The sequence below is a fragment of the Triticum aestivum genome, chromosome 3D, assembly GCF_018294505.1.
Source record: "Triticum aestivum cultivar Chinese Spring chromosome 3D, IWGSC CS RefSeq v2.1, whole genome shotgun sequence".
NCBI lineage: Eukaryota > Viridiplantae > Streptophyta > Magnoliopsida > Poales > Poaceae > Triticum > Triticum aestivum.
Genome location: NC_057802.1, coordinates 483,060,024 through 483,083,123, shown reverse-complemented (window position 1 = coordinate 483,083,123; position 23,100 = coordinate 483,060,024). Strand labels below are relative to the sequence as shown.

Here is a 23,100-nt window from a genome sequence, read left to right as displayed (position 1 = left end):
GGGGACCCACGCCTAGGCATGCAGGGTTTGTCTGCTGGAGTAGAGCATTAACGAGTGTCGTGTGGAACGCACCCTAAATAATGCCTTGGACACGAAAGTCTCAGCCCGTACCAAGAATTCTAGCACTAGATTTATTGTCAACCAGGTTTTTATATATCACCTGACCAAATGTAAAAATTCAAAAAGGTGTGTACTCGTTGTAAAAAAACTGAACTACAGTCCACTGTTCAAGAGGTGAAACCCCTGCACCGCTAATAAACGAATTAAATGAATTTGTTGTCCGGTCAGGTAATATAAACCCAAACAGATCAACTAGGACGGCTAGAACAAAAAAATACATTATTACCGGCGTGGTTGTGCAAACAGAGGAGCGACGAGAAGATATCATAGTCGGGTGACCTTGACATAGACGAACAACAGAGCAAGGAGATTAAGCACTAAAAGAGCAATGATGATGGAGGAAATTTCCAATCTTCACGAGATGAGTGGAAGCGGTGATTCTTCACCTAGGCCAACGGGAGCGAGAACCATCTAGAGAAACGAGGAAATAGATGGGCTCTCGAGTCGTGGGTGTCAAATGGATATAAAATGGTGCGTGAAGGAAGAAAAATATGAGGGAGAAGTGAGGAGGGGCCAGTTGGAAGGATGAGGAGCGTCTTTGCATTTAGGGTCATTTTGATTGGTGTCCTCGGTCTTGTGCCTGGGACAAACCAGCGCCTGGAGAGGCTGAGACAACATGCGTTTTTTGCCTGGCCAGGCTTGAGTCTGACGGGAGGGTTTTGTTTGTAGCCTGGCCTGGTATAGCATCAAGTCAACAGTATGCATGTGCTAATACATTATGGGCGTGTTTGGTTGCAGGTTGCTACAGTACCCCATTGCATGTTCATCTCTGATTTTTTGTCCAAAAGGACCCCTGCTGAGATGAATTGACAAAAAAGACTACATGTGGATTAATTTGACAAAAAGGACCCCTCAGCGGTGGCGGCAGGCGCGGCAGGCGACACATGGCACCTGCCGCCACGCCAGGAGGCGGCGGGCCCTGCCGCCACTGCAAGAGGCGGCAACAAGGGTAAAACGCGATTCGCACAGTACCCCGAGCCGGGACGGAACGGGCGAGGCTAGGTGGGCCACGCCGCCACTATGCGAGGCAGCCTCTGTTGCCGCTGTCGCTCGCAGGCCGACAGGCCGTGCTGCTCGCGGGCCCAGCCTGTGGGCCACGCCGCCACCGCCGCAGGCGGCATCCCTCTGTTGCTGCACGCGCGACAACGTCGCAGACGGCGCTGATTCCCGTGCTGACGGCGCTGATTTTCACGGGCGGGAATCTGTGCATATTTTACCGCTTGTGCTGGTTGGTTTTCTTTACTCGCGATGATTCTGCTGCCCGTGAGCTGGTTTTTGCGACTGCTTTATATGCACCCGCACTGATTCCGCCGCGGTGCTGCCTAGGGACTCAACTGCCTTTTGCTTGAGCGGACGCGACGGCACTGCGGGAATCACTCACCCAGCTGGCTTTTGCTTCAAAGGACGCTATGGCACTGTAGAAATACACTCACTCGCTGCGGGAATCCGAGGCTGCGGTAGGTGAGTTTATCCTGTTGTGCCGACACTACAGAGATCCTCTTCTTTTTATATACTATGCTTCAGCTCCGTGCACAAGCACACTGTCTCTGGCCTCCTCTTCTGCTCTCTAAGTCGTAAGAACGGAGAGAAAGAAGTACTCACTAAGCACTTTCACTCGTGATTTAGGGCGATTTAGAGTTGGATTTTGAATATGCTGAAGTGGAAGAAAAGATAGACGAAGGTAAGATCTATCCATTTTTGTTGGTTTCGTTCGCATGCATGATGTTTTTACTCTTTTTGTTTAGTTCATAACTATGTGGTCTCTGTTTTGTTAGGCATTATTTCATCACTTTTTGGAGTCATTTAGAGCTTCAGGAGTACGATTTGCCTAGCGAAGTGAACTACGAAGTTGAAGATCAAGGTATGAGCTTTGCAATAAATTGATTTTTTTGTGCATGCAGGGTGGTAATTAGTTAGTCTTTTAGCTCGTCATTAGCGATGCAATGTTAGTGCTTAGAGGTTAGAAATAATTTCAGACGACAGATGTACCATTTATAATATATTTTTTAGAAGAGTAGGTTGGAGATGTTGTATCAATGTTAGGTGCGTCCATTAGTATTGACATGCGAGAAATCTTAATACGGTAATTAAGAAAAACTTGTACTGTAATTGTTCATTGCATGTGGTACGTTATTTCATGTGGTATGTTTATTAATAAGTCTATAGTTAGAAAACCGTGGGTCTACTTTGTTATGTCGCAATAATCTAAATTTTATATGTTAAGATTAGGTGCTAATGTACTTAATGATGTATGTAATTAGGTAAAATAATTCATCTTAGTAGCAAACAAGGAGGAGATGACGTGATTGAAGAAATTGTGTATCCATCTTCGCTGTCCCTTGTGAGGTGATGACCACATACATGCAAGTGCTATTTTCATACTTTTGATAGCAGAAAGAAAAATCCGTGTGTAATATTGATGTTCATGTGATAATAGGTCGACTCCGTTCATATATTACTAGTGACGGATATTTATTCGAACTATTTGGATGCTTAATTGCATTCGCAAGCACATCCATATTGGAGCTAAGGTATAAAATGACGCCGCAATTTTGTTAATATTTTTATATTGATGTACTGTTGTGAATAATGTGCATGCCGCTGCAAATATTATTATTTGTAAATAAATGATTGCTATCGTATGATATGAAAAAATTATATAAAGCCGAAAGAAATTAAATGTTTTACTCATATGATATTAAAATGTTATTATCATACTATTATGTTTAGTGGTTGTTTGTCATAACGAGTAATTACCATCGGTTTTGTCATAACCTGTTGTAAGAAAATTAGTTTTTACTAATAGTCGTTTTTCCAAAAGCTCAGTTTTTGCATGTTACGAGAATCAGTTTAGGATATTTTTGGGGTAGTTGGAGAAAAGCAAACAGAGTTTTAGTTTGTGACGCTCGTAGACGAGTTAGAGAAAAAAAAGATCTCTAAATACCCATTAACCAAACAACCCCGGAAAGTCTAAGCAAATGATTCTAAAAACAAAACGAATATTTGTAACGAAAATACGATTATTATTTTAGTCGTCTGATATGTAAATGTTGTCATCGTACTACTATTAAATGTTCAGTTACTAATTGTTTGAAATGTAAACATGTATTTTGGTTAGGTACTATGGAAAATTTAGTAGTGTACTATGGGAACGTCTTACGGGACGGTCCTTTCGGGGTGGATGTGTCCTTGTGCGAGTCGACTACAGTTGTAGTTAGAGACATGGTGAACGTGGGTTACGCAGCTGTCAGAAGGTGCATCCGAGCGGTGTTTGGCCCAGGGATGCAGGGGGGAAAATGACAATGGAGGCCTTCGTCGCTGACGGAGCAAATGATGGGACAGCTGTCCGTTGGGGTTTGCGGCCTGTCACAGGTGATCAGTCGTGGGGGTCGTACATGAGGTTTGCAAGCAATCCCAATAACCAAGTGTTTGGTCAGCCGATGGTGTATGTGGAGTTCATTTCAGTCACTGATGTTGCCGGATGCAGTAGCAGGGGCGGTGAGGTCGAGTTGGCCATCACATCAGCCCCTAGCATCGGCCCATCGGAACCGACGGGCGACCAGCCTGTGTATGACACAAGATATTGGTCTGCGGCCGTTGACATGAGTGAACACGTGGAGGGATTGTCGGAGGCGCTCGATGATGACGATCACTCTTTTGCGTCTTCTGAGTCAAGCGAAGAAGAAGATGTTCCTCCCCAGAGGGCGGTCGCGGCGTCACTGCAACCTGGGTTTTTACAAGATATGAGCATCACAAATGAATTTCACTCTGTTTCTGGCCTAGAAGCGGGGAGCCTGGAGGTTGGGCAGGTTTTCCCAGACAAGAAGTCTGCTTACCAGCAATTAATAGGTATGCAATCACCCTCCACCACCAGCAAAAAGTGAAGCAGTCTGATAAAAAAGAGTTGAAGGTCATATGCATCCACACCGCGAAAGGTTGCCGCGGAAGAGTTCTCGCTAGACTGAAGCCTGGGGTATGTCAGTCATAGCATATCACAAAAATAGTGCAGCATAGCTGTGGGCAAACTGGGACTCTTTCAAATCACTGCAATGTGACGGCAAGATATGTGGCACAGGTGATGGAAACGGTTGTGCAGGGAAGTCTCAACATTAGTGTTAGGGCTTTGCAAAAAGATGCAGAAGATCAGATTGGCTTCCCTGTCAGCTACAGCAAGGCTAGGCCTGCGAAGGAAAATATATTCAAGAACTTGTATGGAACCTATGAGGAGGCCTATTCTTATGCCCCCAAAATGCTTCATCAGATAGCAAGTGCTAATAGGGGGACTCAAGTTTGGCAGAGAGAACGTCAGAACCCAAAGAACCCGGGTGAGCTAATCCTGGACCGCTTATTCTGGGCATTCGCCCAGACTATACAAGCCTTCAGGCACTGTCGCCCGGTATTATCAGTTGATGGTACCTTTCTCACTGGAAAGTACAAGGGCACACTATTGGTGGTGATTGCAGCAGATGCAAATAATCAGCTTCTTCCTATTGCATACGCACTGGTCGAGTGCGAGAACAAAGATAGCTGGTTGTGGTTCCTGAGCTGCGTGAAGATGGGTGTCGTGAAAGAGCATTTAGGTGTTTGCATCATCTCTGATCGCAACACAGGATTATTAAGTGCTCTCAACATAATTAAGGAGTCGTCAGAAGAGTGGGGGTGGCCGGATCAAGAGGAAAGGTGGTGCATGCGGCATTTGGCAGCAAACTTTTACTCCAAATTCAAGAATAAGGATTGGTTCAAGTTATTCAAGAGGATGTGCATGCAGAAAACTGAAGCCAAAATGAATGTCATCTGGGCAGGTATCAATGGTGAGATCGAGCGCGCGACCTTGCCGCAGAGAGAAGACCGGAGGGGTCAAAGGACGGCCATAAATTTGAGCCAGTGGATCGACGAGAATTGCCCTGATTTGTACAAGTGGGCGCAGGCCCACGACACCGGGGCTCGGTATGGAATAATGACCAGCAACATGTCAGACGTGTACAATGGTGTTCCTAAAGGGGTGAGAGCCTTGCCTATCACAGCCCTAATTGAAGAAACTTGGAATCGGACCCTGTCATACTTTGCCGACAGGGTTACCGTGGCTAAAGCACAAGTTGAATTGAACAAGCCATGGTCCGAGAAGATGCAAAGTCATCTGGACGAGAAAGCAAAGAAGTCCCAAAGCCATGGCTGCAGGAAAGTGGACGCACTTAGGAATAAGTGGGAGGTCAATGTGCGAGCCAAGTACGTTAAGGGTCACCACAGAGGATCAAAAAAGCAAGCTGTCACCCTCGGCCCAACGTCCTGTGAGTGCACGTGTAACAAGCCAAAGCTTGAGGGCTACCCTTGTAGTCATGTGCTCTGGGCGGCTGCAGATCAAAAAATCAGTGTTGAGCCATACATATCACCGTACTTCAACATGTACAATCTGTACAACACTTGGAACGGTGAGTTCTGGGCCTGGGGCATTGATATGAACTACAAAATGATGTGGCCAGATGGGCCGAAATGGGTTCCGAACGCCGACTTGATGAGAACCGCCAAGGGACGACGTCAGTCTAGGCGTCATCGCAATGACATGGACCATAGCCAGATGGGAGAACCAAGGCGATGCCGCATTTGTAGGTGTCCTGGACATTCACGTAGGGAATGCCCGTATCGAGCGAACAACACCGCATGATGTTGATTTATCTGTACTCGCTATGTCTACTTATATTTGTATTATACTTTTATTAGTTTAAATTGAATATGTTTGTATTATTGAATCTCTTTGTGTTATTGTATTTATATTTATTTTAAATTGAATCTCTTTGTATTATTGAATCTCTTTGTGTTTTTTTTTGTATGTTTGTGTGCAGGTTATGGCTGAAGTGCCGCGGATTTTGGAGGGGCCCCATGACGCCGGCCACCGTTGCCACCTATTTTCGAACCCAAATAAAGAACATGATTATCGGAGTTTCAGACTTTGAACCGTAAAGAAAACCTGGCCAATACACAATTATTTCATTCCTCACCTTGACGCTTATGGACTACATGCTTTTGCTAGGCTCACATCAAGCGAAGACCCATCCCAGTTACGTTCGGACTCATCCCTTTTGACATCCCTCGTTGACTGGTGGAGACCTGAAACCCACACCTTTCACTTTCGTTTTGGGGAGCTTGCACCTACACTGAAAGATGTTTCTATGATCCTTGCTCTACCAATTAGAGGTGAGCCGTTAGTCTCTCGATGAGTGTCTAAAACTTGGGCACAAAATATATCACACCGTCTTGGGATGACAATGCCAGAATCACAACGTACTGGTGGCCCTCGTGGCATCCCACTCCCCTGGCTTCATGATAACTTTCTTAATTTTTCTAGCTTCGCTTATTCTGAGACGAGGAAAAGACATCTGTTTGCGTATTTGTTGTGGCTCCTCGGGGTTATGTTTCCAAATTCACACGGGGACGTACTTCTCCCTGGTCTCATCTACATTGTGGAGAAGATGGTAGATGAACCTTTACCCGAGCAGCCAAAATACAACTTCGGTTCTGCCATTCTATCTCATACATATAGAGGCTTGTGTGATGCCACACAAAAAACTTCCTTCGCAAAAAAAGCTCCGTTACTTTGTGTCCCCTACGAGTTTCTACAGTTGTGGTCCTGGGAATACCTCCCTGTAGGATGACCTCGTATAATAAATCCCATACACCCATACGACTATAGCGAGGGCAGCTGTGTAAGTATGGCCAGCAGGTGGACAAAGGCACGGAAACATTGGTCTCCAAGTATTGCGAAAAATTGTTACCCTATATACCACCAGCAGTTTGAGGCACTTGATGAGTCTGTAGTCACATGGAACCCATGGACTCAGGAGCATGTACAGATGGTCTTTGATATACGACCCATCACAGCAGGCATGTTGACCGATAGTGCATTCTGGCTGACTCGCTGCTACTTATTGTTCCTGTGGTGTGTTGAGCCTTACAACCCAGAGCGTGTCATGAGACAGTTCGGTCTGTATCAGGAGATTCCACCACCTTTTCCAAGATGTACGGACGAGGAAACCCATAAGTAAGATGTGACCTCCCTAAATAGTTAGTGTCATTTTTAATTTACTAAACTCACACTTTGTTACATAATTTGCAGGCTAACCAATATGGGCCATGGTTGGAGTCTTTACGATTGGAGGGAACGCAACATTCAATGGGTACAGAAGTGGGAAAATAAAGCGCTAGCAGATATAGTGTATCAACTTAGGTACATTTTATTTACATTATTTTATTACGATGACCATACGATGCGTGAAGATGCTTTGCTTTCATCACAACGGTTGATGTTATTATATAATTTTGCAGACCGTACGATGGAAGTACAGCTCAAGCGTACAAGCAGTGGTACTGCATCAGCACGCGTACAAGCCTGGCCGGTCAACCAGCTACGATACCAACAAATCTCACGCACGAGGAGCAGATGCAGAGACCTGTTGAGCTGCATGCAGCTTACTATCATGACCGGATGGTAATCACTAGTAATTTTTTCAGGTCCATCATTTCATAATCATTTCAACCAAATAACAACCAAATATTTTTCCAGCTTCAAACTGCCAACGACATAGGGCAGATGGCGACGGAAAGCATGCCGCCCAGGGGACAAGCTGTCAAGTCATTCAATAAACGTTTTAAAGAATACGTGCTAACAAAGTTGAGATGTGGTAGAGGCGACGACGTTGTCACTGGAGCGTACAACATGCCAGTACCGAGGTCAGCCAGACCGAGTGCGGCGCCGTCGTCCAGACCGAGCGAGGCGTGTACAAGCCATGGGCAGTGGGGGGAGGGTCCGAGTACAACAACGACATTGCCACGACATGACTCATCTCTGCCACTACATCGCTCTTCTTCGGTGCTGCTTCGTCAGGGGCAGACATCACAGGACCATGGTATGGGCTTGGATTCGATGCCCGAGCTGTATCTTTCCCCAAACCCATATGCATACACAGGATATGGAGCATACACTCAAGGTGAGGGATCTCAGCCGTATCTCTCCACGCGAGGGATCTCCATGCCCGAGGAGACTCATGTCCCAGATTTAAACCAGTACCAGGTAGAATGTCCAGACAGTACAGGCGAGGGATCTGATCAGGTAGTCATGTTTACATTTTAATGCATTTACAGTGATATTACATATTATCCTCTAACAGTTTTTGTTTACAATGTTTCTATGTGCAGGGCATACCTGATGTAAATTGGAACGATGAGTACACCCAACCTGGCGACAATGTTAACGCAGTAGATACAAATTTCTTCAGAGAGGACGTTATTGGCCCATCTTTTATCCCCGAGGAGTCACAACAACCATACGCCTACAATTACGCATCAGGTTCGCAACAAGGATTACAGACTCCACCACCTATGCAGGAGTCGCAGACACAGGAAGACCAACTGGAGTACGGTCGCGGTCTTCGTGTAACTCGACCACCTAATCGCTTGGAGCTTTCCGGTCCAAAGGGAAGGCCAGCTGGCCGTCGTCGACTACAATGATTCAACTATCCACGTGCACGACCCATTGTATCTACATATGTCAGTATCCGACTTTTCGATTTGAACATCTATGTATGCTGAAATAAAAATGCACCAGTCAGGAACAATTTTTCCTGCCTATATCTCCCGCCATACTATCCCGCTCCACTCTTTGGCTTATGTTTTCGCGCAACCCTTTCCCCTTAATATTTTCCCGCCAACGCTTTCCCTCGATATGTTCCCGCCACCCGTTTCCTGCCAACCCCTTCCCGCCATATCTTCCTGCCACCCGTTTCCCGCCAACCCCTTCCCGCCATATGTTCCCGCCAACCCTTTCCCGCCATTTTCTCCTCTCTACCTATAAAACCCCCTTCAGACGGAGGTGGATAAGCATTCAAGTGTAGTGCAGTCAAGATGTCCCATTATCCTTTCGATCGTAGTTTTCATCCTGGGATGAGCAGGACTCTTCTGAGGCTAGCTACCGATTTCAGGATGGACAATAGGATAGTTCCATGGGACGAACTCACCGGTAGTGACACCATAATGAATGAGTTGGCTCACCAATTACGTAGGTCTGGGTGGCCTGAAAGGACCTATGAGGAGGTACGTAAAGAACTTATTAGGTTGCATGCAAGGTGGAAGAAGGTAGTGGAGCCGGAGAGTGAAACTTTCAGAAGTAATGCAGAAAAGCATCCATTTTTATGGACTGAGGAGAGCGAGGACGAAGATGATATCTTCATGCCGCCGCTTCCGGGTTCTGCATCGTCAAAGGGCAAGAGTTCTGCATCGTCTAAGGGCAAGAGTACTGCATCCTCGAAGAGCAAGAGTTCCACATCGTCCAAGGGTAAGAGTTTTGCATCGTCGAAGGGCAAGAGTTCTGCATCGACGGAGGATGACGATGATGCCTTCATGTAGTTTTTAAGCTATATTCCAGTTCTACCGTTTAATTCAGATGTACTTGCATTATTAGTTTGTACTCTCTTATTGTAGGGCATTATGTTCTATCTTAATTTCATTTTGTAGTTCTTGCATGATGTTCGATATTAGTGGAGGGAAAGAAAATGCCACTACTTTATTCTAAAACTATAAAAAAATTCCATTACGACACGGTACAATTGAAAATAAGATACATCGTACGATTGAAATATAGCTACATTTAACTACTGAAATAAAGCTACATTAAACTGCAGAAATAAAGATACAGATGATTGAGAAATTTAAAATACTACCACAGGAATCTACTGAGTCCAGCGTGGATATTTTCCTTTTCCATCGCCAGCTTCTTCTGCTGCCTTGGCCTCACGAGCCCTTTCTTTCTTTCTCTGACTCTCTGCCTCACAAGCCTCCTTTCGCTGTCGTTCCTGCTCCTCCATGCGACGAGCCTCTTCCCTGTTTTTCTTTCCTAAATCCTGAAAAAACGGTGTTGCTCCGCATAGTATTCTTTTAACTCTCTCTCTTGCTCTGCTTTCTCCTCAGCTTCCACCTTCTCGCGTCGCTCTTCCGCATAGAAACTATTCCACGCACGGCGACTTCTTTCACGAATCTCAGCCACTGCCCAAGCCGGCATCTCCGTGTCAATCCAACGATAGTACATGCACATAGGCGGAGGAGACTACAACAAGAAACAAGAATGTTATTAAAGAATCAATCAAAATACCAACAATATCTATTCGTGATGGTTAAAGCATACCGGAGGCTTGTCGTACTCTGAAATAGCTACGGTTGGATCTTCCTCATAATTGGCGCACATGAAAAACTTCATGCCCAACCAATCTGCATAGCTACGGTTGGATCTTCCTCATAATTGGCGCACATGAAAAACTTCATGCCCAACCAATCTGAAAAATCCATCACCTCCTTCACCTTGCAAAGATCTCCACACCAACACCGCAGGACTGCCATCCCCGGAGGCAAACTTGCATTCTTCATTTTCCTCGGCCTAATGCTTTGATCCGAGCAAGGCAAACTCATACTGGCTAGAAAAATGTGTTACACACTTTGCGCAGTGGCGATTTCGAGGATGGCTGGACGAGAGCATCGGCGTCTCCTTTTATAAGCTCAGAAGATAAATGATGGCGAGAAAATTAGCGAGAACAGAGGAAATTAGGCGGGCAATTTTAGGATCCCTGTAGTGTCGGCACAACAGTTACCCGCAGCATCGGATTCCCGCAGTGAGTGACTGATTACCGCAGTGTCGTCGCATCTGCTCAAGCAATAGCCAGAGTGATTCTCGCAGTGCCGTTGCATCCTATGAGGCAAAAGTAGCAAAAGCAGGACTGATTCCCGGGCGAAAGAACCAAAAGCAGGCATCAGCGTTCGTATTCCCGCGCGGAAATCATGCTCTTGGGTGCTGTCACCTCACCTGCAGCAGCAATTTTCAAAGCATGGGAATGAGCGCCATCTGCCACAGTGCTCATGTCGGCTAGAGGTGCCGCCTGCTGCAGTGGCGGCCTGGCCCGCACCTCGCCTTCCATGCAGTTCCTTTTGTCGGCCAGGGAGCGACAAGGGCAGAAGTGGCCGCCTGGTTTAGTGGCGGCGTGGCCCACCAGGCCTGGCCCGTTCCGTCGTGGCTCGGAGCACTGTACCTAATCCGTTTTCGCCAGCCGGCCGCCTCCTGCAGTGGCGGCAGGGCCCGCCGCCTCCTGGCGTGGCGGCAGGTGCCACGTGTCGCCTGCCGCGCCTGCCGCGACCGCTGAGGGGGTCCTTTTTGTCAAATTGATCCACAGGTACTCTTTTTTGTCAATTCATCTCGGCAGGGGGTCCTTTTGGACAAAAAATCGTCCATCTCCAGCCAGCCCGGTTCTTCATATGCAGCCTCATATGCAGCAAATGCAACCTGTTTGGCTGCCTGCATCGCATGAAGGGGCACTTACCCCTTGCTGTTTGGTTGCCGTTTTTGTGCTTCGGATGTGAGTAGATGCAAACTTCAGCTGTTTGGTTGCAAACAGCGTTTGTGTTCTGCTCACCCCATTCAAATGTGATGGCCTTACCACCACATGATCAGCACAACTGACAGCAGATCAAAGAGGCAAGCACTGACAGCAAACAAAACAAGCAACCAAATGAGATCAAACAAAGCAAGCAACATAAATGACAACAAACTACTTAGATTAACAGCAGGGGCATCCTCCTTCACTACTCCACGCCAGGGTGCTGCTCCTGGCCAAAATATTAACAAGTTCACAACACAAGTACCATAAGTTCTAGCGACAGACCATAACAAGTTCAACACTAACACCTTAGTTAACTATATTGCATACAATGTCACCAACGCAGCTCTGCCTGGTGCAACGAAACCTGCACATGACCGAGGAGTCATGGTTGTAGATTTGGACCTTCAAGCCGAGTCGTGAGATGCGCACAACGACGAGGTCACCGGGGATGATCCGGTGGCGGCGGCGGAAGTAGTTTGTAACGCCCCGGACACACCTGCTGGTGGTCGTTACTCCTGGCGGGATCTAGACTGGCCCCACAGATCAATACTAGTCTCTTCTGCGCAGTTTGTCCTCACTCGTGCGCACCCGGGAGCAACTTCCCGGTCGGTCACCCATCTTAAAATTACTCCAAGCTGAGCACGGTTAACTTTGGAGTTCTGTCCGAATGGGCTTCCGGAAAAGAAGGAATTTCTTATTGATATGAGTAGTTTATCATCCCTATCAAGCCAGGCTATCACATACACCCCCACTCAGAGAAATCGACGTCCTCGTCGGGCCACAAGAATGTTCCCTCTTGGCACATACGCCTGTGCATCTAGTCCAGTACATGTGCCATGTCGTGTGCCACGACGGGTCACAAACGTCATGAACAACATGACCGCGCACCTGTCCGCAAACATCTGTGTAACCGCAAGGGTCGGCTCTGATACCAACTTGTAATGCCCCAGACACATCCGTCGGTGGTCGTTACTTCTGGCGGGATCTAGACTGGCCCCACAGATCAATACTAGTCTCTTCTGCGCACTTTGTCCTCACTTGTGTGCACCCGAGAGCAACTTCCCGGTTGGTCACCCATCCTGAAATTACTCCAAGCTGAGCATGCTTAACTTTGGAATTATGTCCGAATGGGCTTCCGGAAAAGAAGGAATTCCTTATTGATATGAGTAGTCTATCATCCCTATTAAGCCAGGCTATCACATAGTTCCAGCCCCGGCCAAGCACCATGTGCCCCTGGAAGTTCTGGACCTGCACCCAGAACGTGCACTGCTTGTTCGCCGACAGCCTGACCACGTGTGGGAGCCGCTTGATGACCAGCCACTCGTTCATCACATCCACGAACTTGCGAGGGATGACGAGCATGGCGAGGTCCTCGTTGTCCTTGATCTGCTGGTAGAAGCGCAACGGCTCCCGGGCCTGTCGGTGTCAAAACCGGCAGATCTCGGGTGGGGGTCCCGAATTGTGTGTCTAAGGATCAACGGTAACAAGGGACGATGGGGACATGATGTTTACCCAGGTTTGGGCCCACTTAAAGGACGTAAAACCCTACGTCCTGCTTGATTGTATTTGATGAGTATAGGGGTTACAAGAGTTGATCTACCTCGAGATCGTAATGGCTAAACCCTAGTTGTCTAGCATATGAGAATTCCGATCATCTCTACAGAATAAACTCTCCGGTTTATATACACACCGGAGGGGCCTAGGGTTGTACAGAGTCGGTTTGTAGAAGAAGGAAGTAGCCCGAGGACCCTCTAATCCAGGACTCGCTCAGTAGCCCCTGAACCAGTCTTCGATGACGATGTGTTCGGTACGCGGATTATCTTCGGCATCGCAAGGCGGGTTCCCTCACTTGAATACTTCAAATTAACTTCCAGCACAAAGGAATTGTATCCGGCTCTGCACAACCCTTAGCCATGAAGGCAACATGTTAAAATAGAAACAGTGTCTTTTACTGACAACTTTTTTGGCGAGACGTCACACTTGACTCTTTAACATTTTGAACCGTTTTCAAGCCTCCCGTTTCGCGTTTCGAGGCCGAGCCCTCATTGGCACGTCTTGTCAAAGCAGAGATCATGCCCGCCCATTACGGGATTCACATCAATGTGGTTTGGGTAACCCAACCGCGCCTTACACACGATCTCGTTGGGAACAGGCGAGTTTTATGGCTCGATAGGGGGATGTTTGGCATTTTTACCGTCTATAAGAGGATAAAGATCCCTCCTTTTCTCCCCACGCCTTCTTCTAGCTCCTTCCTTCCCACCTCTGAGCTCCAGCACCCAAGACTTCAACCTTTCCCACCGCCACTACCCTCCCCAGCCATGGACGGATCCGGTTCCAAGGGCAAGTGGGAGGCCTCTTCCGTCATCGAGAAGGACATCAAGGATCTTCGGAGCACGGGCTATCTGTTCGCGGTCATCCCGCATAGGCTCCCTGACAAAGATCAGGTTATCCCTACTCCGGAGCCTGGCGAGAGGGTCGTGTTCATTCCTCATTTCCTCCGAGGGCTAGGGTTTCCCCTCCACCCCTTCGTCGGGGCCTCATGTTCTACTACAGGCTAGATTTCCATGATCTAGCCCCAAATTCTTTCCTCCACATATCGGCGTTTATCGTCGTGTGTGAGGCTCTTCTCCGCATCCCCCCACACTTCGGCCTATGGCTCAAGGTCTTCAATCTGAAGCCGAAGGTGGTCGACGGTCAGCATGCGGATTGCGGCGGGGCTATGGTAAGCAAGCTCCCCAACGTCGTCTGGCCCAAAGGGGCATTTGTCGAGACTGTCAAGGTATGGCAGCAAGAGTGGTTCTACATCACCGAACCCCGCGACGCCAAGTGGGCGGCCACGCCTGACTTCAGATTCGGACCCCCCCACGAGACTCACCTCATGGCCTGCCAAGGGCCTTGATTGGGGGTCCCAACCGGAGGTGATGATGCTGCAGAAGCGCATCTCCAATGTGTTAGGTAAAAACACTAGTCTCACAAACATGATTCAAGTGATCCTCTTCTGCCGTGTCCTTCCCTGCCAACTCCGGGCCTCCCCCATGTGGGAGTTCAATCCAGAAGAACCACGGACCTTGAAGCGTTTCTTCGGCACTACACATGAAGATATATGGAAGCAGCTCCTCAAGGCCCAGAAGATTTGGCCGATGAAGACCGAGGACATCGGACACGACAGCGAGAACTCGGCCTCAGTGGTAAGCATAACCCTTCCGAAAGACTTATTCAGCCAACACTTCGGATGTGATGAATATTATATTATCCGCTTTCCGTGCAGGGCTGGACGGCGAAGGCAGAGCGAATCAACTGTCCGGCGCCGCTACCGGAGAACCCGTCCACACCCAGCTAACGGAGATGCTGGTCCCGGCATCATATCAGGCGCCGGAGAAGAAGGCCAAGAAGAAGAAGGGCAAGGAAGCCAAGGGCGGCCCCGCCACAAAGGTCCTTTGGACGCAGTGTCTGGAGAAACCAAAGCCCTCTCCTCCCATGAGGGAGATGAGGAAGAAGAGGAGGAGGAGGTGGAAAGCGAATCCCCTCGTAAGGGGAGGAAGAAGAAGAGGGCGGCCTCCAAAGACCCGGAGGAGGAGGCGCCCAAGAGAGGAAAGGTGATCCTCCAGGACAGTTCAGACTCAGATGCCGAAGTAGTCCCCAAAAAACCTCCCAGGGTGAAGCCCCTGGCCGAATCATAAGTATTCGATACTCACTGTTTATCTTTGGTCTTCCCTTTTCCATTATATAAGTTATTTTGCTATGTGCCTTTCAGCCCTCCCCGCGAGCTCCCGCACACTCCGTTATCGGAGGGAAACTCTCTGCCGCCTGAGATGGCAGAGAGCGAGACGCCGCCACGAGCCCACTCGCCTATCACCATGGAGGACACCGAGGTGTCATCCCAAAGGACCTCTCCTAACCGAGGGGGAGAGCGAGGCCGTCGAGAAGGCGCCCGAGGTTAATACCTTGGTCACCGAAGAGCTATGGGAGGCGACCCCTATGACCACCGACGGCGAGGAGCCCTAACAATACGGGCCCTAGCCGAACACCATTCCGGAGACCAACGCGGCTCCAGGATCGGATAAGCAACCCCCTTCAAAAGAGGGGGGAGGAGCATCAGCTCCATCGGCGGCCTCCACTAATCCGAAGGCGCCTAACGCTCTGGAGGAAGCACTGCGACGTGCTTCCATCGTGGAGGAGCACCGCACCCTGATGGGTGCGGTGATGGAGAAGGTTCAGTCTGCGAATCGGATTGAACGAGGCCTTCACTGGCCTATTGACAAGCTTTGAGGTATGCGACGTAATGCTCTAAAACTTTTCATACAGAAGAATAAACCTGTATATAGACAGTAGCCCCTGAGACTCTATCTGGTTTAGAAAAAACCGGACAGAGTATCCAAATAGTATTCAGGAGGTTGACATGATGTGTTGTTGTTTGAACAGGCTTCCCTATTGGCAGCAACTGCCCAGGCCGCCGAAGTTTCCGAACTAAATCGGAAGCTATAGGTGGCTGATGATGAAATCGACCGCATTAATAAGCGGTTCAACGAGACGCAAGGTATGCGTATGATGTTGAAAAAGGAATTTTTTTTCATATCAGAAGTGATATGTATATTGAGAGGTTAACTCATGGAATGCTTTACAACTGGCGCAGCCGAGGTCGAGACCCTCAAAGGCGCCCTTGCCCAAGCCAAGAAGGAGGCGGAGGCGAATAAGGCAGCCGCTGATAAAGCGGCTGCTAAACTAGCGGCCGAGCAAGTTGCCCGCCGCCAACATGAAGCACTACAAAAAAAAGACACATCCGTGACATTTTGGGCCGAACGAAAAAAAATTCTGTCATACATATGACACTTCTATGACGATAATTGTGACAAAACCCGGTATCATCATAGATGTGGTGGGCTCCTACTTCTATGACAAAAAAACATGACAGAAAATTGGCTTTTCGTCCTGGGTGGGCCGGAGACGCAGCTGCATGACATTCTTTGGGCCGTCCATGACGGAAAAAACCATGGTAGAAGCGAGGGGGAGGAAAATTTTAGGGAGTTCCCGGTTACGGTGGGAGGTCTGGGGCCGAGCGATGCGCGTTTCTCTCGTACACATACGCGCGTGTGTGCGAGGCGTTGGCTCTAACTGAACCCGAGCGAGGCGTTGGGCTCTAACTGAACCCGAGCGATTGCACTGCAGGCTACACGTTACTGAACCCGAGCGATCGATCGATGGCTGTTAACTGAACTCGATCGAGCGATTCCTTCGCTACTGCTGCTAACTGAAGCCGATTGATTGGATGAACAGTGAGCATTGCGGGGGGGTTGGATGAACAGTGAGCGGTGGCGTTGCCTCTGGATGAACAGGACCCCGTGGTGTGGAGGGCTGGATGAATAGTAGACGGTGGAGGGGTGCCCGTGGAGGGGTGGTTGAACAGGACCCCGTGGTGTGGAGGGCTGGATGAACAGTAGACGGTGGAGGGGTGCCCGTGGAGGGGTGGTTGAACAGTAGCCAGTGGAGTAGCGCGCGGTGGAGGCTGGATGAACAGGAGCCCGTGGAGGCTGGAGGAGGTCGACGGTAGCCCGTGGAGGCTGGAGGAGGTCGACGGTGGAGATGAACAGTATCCCGTGGAGTCCCGTTTTGCGGTACGCCACACCCCTCCCGATGAACAGGACCCCTGTTTCGACCGTAGGAGGTCCGTTTCGTCCGTTTTGCGGTACGCCACACCCCTCCCGATCAACAGGACCCCCGTTTCGACCGTAGGAGGTCCGTTTCGTCCGTTTTGCGGTACGCCACACCCCTCCCGATCAACAGGACCCCATTTCGATCGTAGGAGGTCCGTTTCCTCCATTTTGCGGTATGCCACACCCCTCCCGATCAACAGGACCCCGTTCCGAACGTAGGAGGTCCGTTTCCTCTGTTTTGCGGTACGCCAGGCCTCGTTTCCATCGCCTGTTCCGTCCAAGCCCTCCCAATGAACATGACCACGCATTCCGTTTCGACCCAGCCGGTTGGCTCCCACGCATTCCGTTGCCTCCCGATGAACACGGCGCATTCCGTTGCCTCCCCATGAACACGACGCATTCCGTTGGCTCCCCATGAACACGACGCATTCCGTTGCCTCCTCATGAACACGGCGACGACGTTGTTTCTCTGTTCTGACCCAGCCATGTACACGAGTCATGGCCGTACGTATGCGCGAGTAGGCGTTCGAGACCCCGCTCGTATGTACACATACGTGGCCGTATTTTCTTTCTTGCACCCTGGCCGCTGTACGTACGTGTACATGCTACGTGCGCGCCTCTACTACGACACATGCGCGCCTCTACATCCACCAGTATATATGTACGTACACGTTCGCGACCAGAATGACAACGCTACGTACGCTTCGACCAGGTGGGTCCCGACTGTCAGGCACTTCCTTGCGTGCGAAGATGTAGCTGGTGGGTCCCAGCAGTCAGGGGGGAAACGTTTTTTCGCGAAATACGGTGGCCCGTCCGATGGGTCCCCGCTGTCAGGTGGAGGAATAATTATTTTGCACGTAATAAGGAGGCACTTCCTTGCTGCGGCCGTGGACCCAGCTGTCAGCCTCTCTATGTACAGTCCACGTCCGATGGAAGCCGTTCCTTGACCACGTTGACCACGCCGCGCCGAGAGCACCAGGGCGGTGGACGACGGCGAGGCCTAGGAAGGGGACGACGCGGAGCCGGGGAAGACGCGGCAGTGGATGCCCACGCGTAGAGGAGTACGAGGGTTCACTGGTTCACTGCAGTGTGAGGCTGCCATCACCGTAGAATAACAGGGGGTGTGGGTGAGTAGAGGGATGGCCTGGCCAGCGGTGGGAGTAGTAGGGGGTGGTGAGGCCTCCGCCGCATCGCAGCCGGCCACGGGAGGCAGGAGCACGAGGCACGACCGGCGCTGGTTTGGGCGGCTGGAGCAAGAAGACCAGAGGTTGAAGAAGCACTACGGCCGTTGGATGGACATCATACGGTCACTGGAGCTAGAATCGTGCATATTGACTAAGTTGACAAAGCCCTCCGTCCCCGTCAACTTAGTAGGCCCACAAGTCAGCCTGCCACTATACTGGGTCCCAGCTAACAGGGGGAGTATTCATTTTTTTGTGCGTAATAAGGAGGCACTTCCTTGCGTGCGAAGATATAGCTGGTGGGTCCGAGCTGTCAGCGGCGGTAACGTTTTTTCGCGAAATACAGAGGCCCTTTCGGTGGGTCCCTGATGTCAGGTGGGGGAATCATTATTTTGCGCGTAATAAGGAGGCATTTCCTTGCGTGCGGCCGTGGACCCAGCTGTCGGCCTCTCCATGTACAGTCCACTTCAGATGCATGTCGGTCGTTGACCACGTTGACCAGGCCGCGCCGAGAGCACCAGGGCGGTGGACGACGGCGAGGCCTAGGAAGGGAACGACACGGAGGCAGGGAAGACTCGGCAGTTGTTTCCCACGCGGAGGGGAGTACGACTGTATGAGGGTTTACTGGTTCGTCTGCCGTCGCCGGAGAATAACAGCAGGTGTGGGTGAGTAGAGGGATGGCTAGGCCAGCGATGGGAGTACGGTGGGGCGGTGAGGCCTGCGCGGCAGCAGAGCCGGCCGCGGGAAGGAGGGAGCAGGCAGTCCCGCCGGCGCTTGTTTGAGCGGCTGGAGTAGGAAGAGCAGAGATTGAAGAAGCACGACGGCCGTTGGATGGCCATCCAACAGTCACTACTTGTGCGTCAACCTTTTTTAAGGAAAGCCTCAAATCTGTGGGAAACAGTATACAGCCCATCTGCCATTATTTCTAATAATTTACACCCCATTTGCTAATTATTAAGGTTTTTTTTGGAGCCCATATTCTTTTTGTTAGCATTACAGCCCATATTGTGGCCACGGTTAAAAATTATACGAAATTTTGCATATTTCGGTGCGGTCCAAACTGTTTTTAATTCCGAAATTTCGACTCACATTCAAACTGATTTTAACAATAAATGTATATCAATATAAAATCCAACAAATTCTCCACGCATAAAAATTAATGTAATTTAAAATCTTGAAATAAAAAAAAGATATTTGAAACTAATTGCCGGTTTGATGTGTTTTAAAAATGTACATCCATTTCTCATTACTGATGGGCCATTTTCTCGGCCAGCCGAATCAAAGCTCTCCTCGTCTTGAAAGATTTGCAGCTGAACAGGCCTGACAAAGTGACTTACTTGGCAAATCACAAAAAAAACTTGGCTGTGGTCGTGGACCCAGCTGTCAGCCTCTCCACGTACAGTACTCTTCTGATGGAATGTCGTTGACCACGCCGCGCCGAGAGCACCAAGGCGGTGGACGACGGCGAGGCCTAGGAAGGGGATGACGCGGAGCCAGGGAAGACGCGACAGTGGATGCCCACGCGGAGAGGAGTACAAGGGTTCACTGGTTCGGCTGCGGTGTGAGGCTGCCATCGCCGCAGGGCCTGGCTAGCGGTGGGAGTAGTAGGGGGCAATGAGGCCTCAACGGCAGCACAGCTGGCCACTGGAGGCAGGAGCAGGCGGTCTCCCCGGCGCTGGTTTGGGCGGCTGGTGCAAGAAGAGCAGCGGTTGAAGAAGCAGTAGGACCGTTCGATTCAAATCCAACGGTTACTGCTGCTAGAATCGTTTGTTGACTAAGTTGACAAGCCCTGCGTACGCGTAAACTTAGTAGGCCCACAGGTCAGCCTCCCAACCGGTGCGCCCCAGATGTCAGTGGGAGCAATCATTTTTTCGCGTAATAAGGAGGCAGTTGATTACGTGCGGCCAGGCCAGCGGAGGGAGTAGGGTGGGTCGGGGAAGCCTGCGCGGCATCACAGCGGGCCACAAGAGGAGGGAGCAGGCAGTCCCGCGGGCGCTAGTTTAGGCGGCTGGAGCAGGAAGATCAGAGATTGAAGAAGCACGTCGGCCGTTGGATGGACATCCAACAGTCACTGCTGCTAGAATCGTGTGTTCACTGACAAAGCCTTGCGTAAACAAGTCAGCCTCGAAATCTGTGGCGTGTACAGCCCAATTGCTATTTTTTTTTATAATTTTTACTCATTTTCTAATTCATATGGAATTTATTGCAGCCCGTTTTCCATTTTTAGAATTGCTGGCCATTTTTTGGTCAGTACCAGGGTCAAAAAATTAACTAAATATGTGGGAAATTTTGAAAATTCGCAAATTTTTGCTGGGGAACGAAATATTCTTAATCCAAAAATTAATAGCCATACTAAAACAAATTTAAAAATAAATTAGTACTATATCATGTTAAATCCAATGAAATACGTATAAGATATCAGTGAAGAACAAAAACAAAAAAAGAAACTTATATCCCATTTGCTATAAATTTTTTGGAATTTTCAACCCCTTTTGATATTACTTTAGCAGACATTGACCATACTCTTAAGCCAGGCCGGAATGCATCCCTCCTCGTATTGAAAGATTTGCAGCCCAGTAATTCGGAGAAAACAAATAGGCCTAGCTTGGGTATTCTTCAAAAAGAAATACTGGGCTACCTATTTTCCCAAAGAACTCGTGCATGAGCATTTAGCTTTATTTATTTATTTACTTATTTATTTTTAGGGGACCATGAGCATGTACCTGGGCCGCATTCATGTGAGAGCCTCCCTTCCAGTTAATTATGGGCTTCTCTATTGGGCCTTCATCAGTGGGCTGCATGTTATCAACAAGTGGAAAATGTGTTCCGTACGAAAAATAGTATGCGCTACGTACGGTACGGGGCACTAAAGGATCGAACCGTGCAACGACTTCCAAAACATTGTGTTTGTCGTTCTAACAACACATTTATTCAACCAACAGACGAAATATACTACTGATTGTACATTGAAAACAGCAGCAGCAGCAACCAGGGCTGGGGGTGCAACAGAAGCAGTAAGCAGGCCAGAAGAGTGAAGACGCAGCTCTCTCTTCCAAACCAAACATCAGCCATCATTACAAAAGGGCTACCAAAAAAGAACAAGTGTATGCATCAAACTAAATAAAGATCCTACTACACCAAGTGTACGCATCTAACTAACTGGCTCAGTTAGACGTTACTATTTATTAAGCTGTGGAGATTGGCTGACGGCTTGAACCAGATGGGTGCCTGACGGGGGAAACTCCAGCCAGCAGGTCGAAGTCTGATACTTGCGACCCTCTCTCCTACTTTGGGCTGCAGAGCGTGGCGGCACATATCAGGGTATGGTGCATGCAGAGACGCATGGTACGCTGTGTACACACAGTTTTGCCTGATGAACGAAACCGCGCTGCCATCATGATCCTTGCCGTCGGTTATCTCCTGGTTAATCGGATAATTCAGTCCGACAAACAGAGAGCGTGTACCAAGGCTACTTACCAGCCTCCAGTCAAAAATTCCTGAAGGCCCAGAGAAGCTGGGATCCTGCTCAAAGACCTTGCAGTGACTGTGATTGTATTCCGCGAAACAACACGTCCGGTACGTGCGAACGATCATCAATCTTTCGCCGTCGTCTGATCGAGCCAGGAACCACCTGCAACTGCCATGCCGCTTTTCTTTGAAAGGTTCTGGGATTAGGAAGGGTAGGGACACCAGGCGGCCTACAACATCATATCAAGTTGGAGTCAAATAAAAAAGGGCTCTTGATTTAGTCAATCTTAAGAACAGCATGTTATGAGCATGAATATTTTTTCAGCAAATGTTGACAGTAATATAAGCAAGCCATCATGATATCATAGGAAAGTAACATACTGCTGTAACAGCCGTTTGTAGCGATGACTGGAGTAGGCCAGCAATACGTCCAGCCATAGAAGGAGTCGACAGCGTAAATGAAGCCCTTGTGTTCAATGGCATCAGAGAACCATGGAGGATGTATGATCCTGCGATGGACGTGCAGATTTATCCACTTACCGCAGTGACCTGTCAGATAGGCGAGACCGCGGTTGAAGAACGCAATTAGCCTGAAGTCTTTATAATTCGCAGATCTTGTGGGCACTTGGCAGATTACAACCTTGAGCAAATCAAACTTGGTATCATGTTGGCTACTGTAAGATTCCGAGTATTCTGGGCCGCGGTGCCAAAGCAGTGCAGTGTTAATCGAAGGAAGGGGGATCAATCGCCGGGTGTAGACCTCCACGAGCATCCAGCTGCCGCGACCGTCGACGAGCACCATCCAAGACGTGTTCATGCCGACCCAGTACATACCGTTAATGTAGTTGAGGCTGACGGGGATCGGATCGCAGTCAAGGGGGTTGATGCTCGCCACCCTACGATCGTTATGCTGCGTGACACGCCGTTTCTGAAGATCAGGCGGCATCAGCAAGCAAGGAGCTGGCTTAAAAAGCTCCGGCCTGAGGGCTTTGAGTAAACGGTACAGCCCCGACGAGCACGCGGCGAGCGGCATGGTACTGAGATTGTCCACACGCGAAACAATGAGCTTGATTACCTCTGTGGGGAGCGAATTCCGGCCACTCTTTCGGCGGACGCTGCTCGGTTCTGCCATTGTTAGGGTTCGGGGGGGGGGCCTTAGGGATGGAAGATTGGACGAGATTATGTGCGGACAAAGATGGAGAAGCGAATATGTGCTGCGGGAAGTGGACAGGTGATGATGACTACAGCACGCCGCTTGACTTACGA

General features: G+C 49.3%; 1 protein-coding gene and 1 long non-coding RNA gene across 2 annotated transcripts; both read left to right on the top strand.

The window, feature by feature from the left end:
* The first annotated feature begins 1,677 nt into the window (after positions 1 to 1,677).
* LOC123075030 (uncharacterized) lies at positions 1,678 to 2,488 on the top strand. Its single transcript, XR_006436081.1, has 3 exons — positions 1,678 to 1,801; positions 1,896 to 1,981; positions 2,382 to 2,488. It is a non-coding gene; the product is annotated as an uncharacterized lncRNA (long non-coding RNA).
* Positions 2,489 to 7,685: 5,197 nt separating this feature from the next.
* LOC123075029 (uncharacterized) lies at positions 7,686 to 8,711 on the top strand. Its single transcript, XM_044497722.1, has 2 exons — positions 7,686 to 8,224; positions 8,311 to 8,711. The coding sequence occupies exons 1-2, from the start codon at positions 7,706 to 7,708 to the stop codon at positions 8,620 to 8,622; spliced, it is 831 nt and encodes a 276-aa protein (XP_044353657.1). The 5' UTR covers positions 7,686 to 7,705; the 3' UTR covers positions 8,623 to 8,711.
* The last annotated feature ends 14,389 nt before the right edge of the window (positions 8,712 to 23,100 follow it).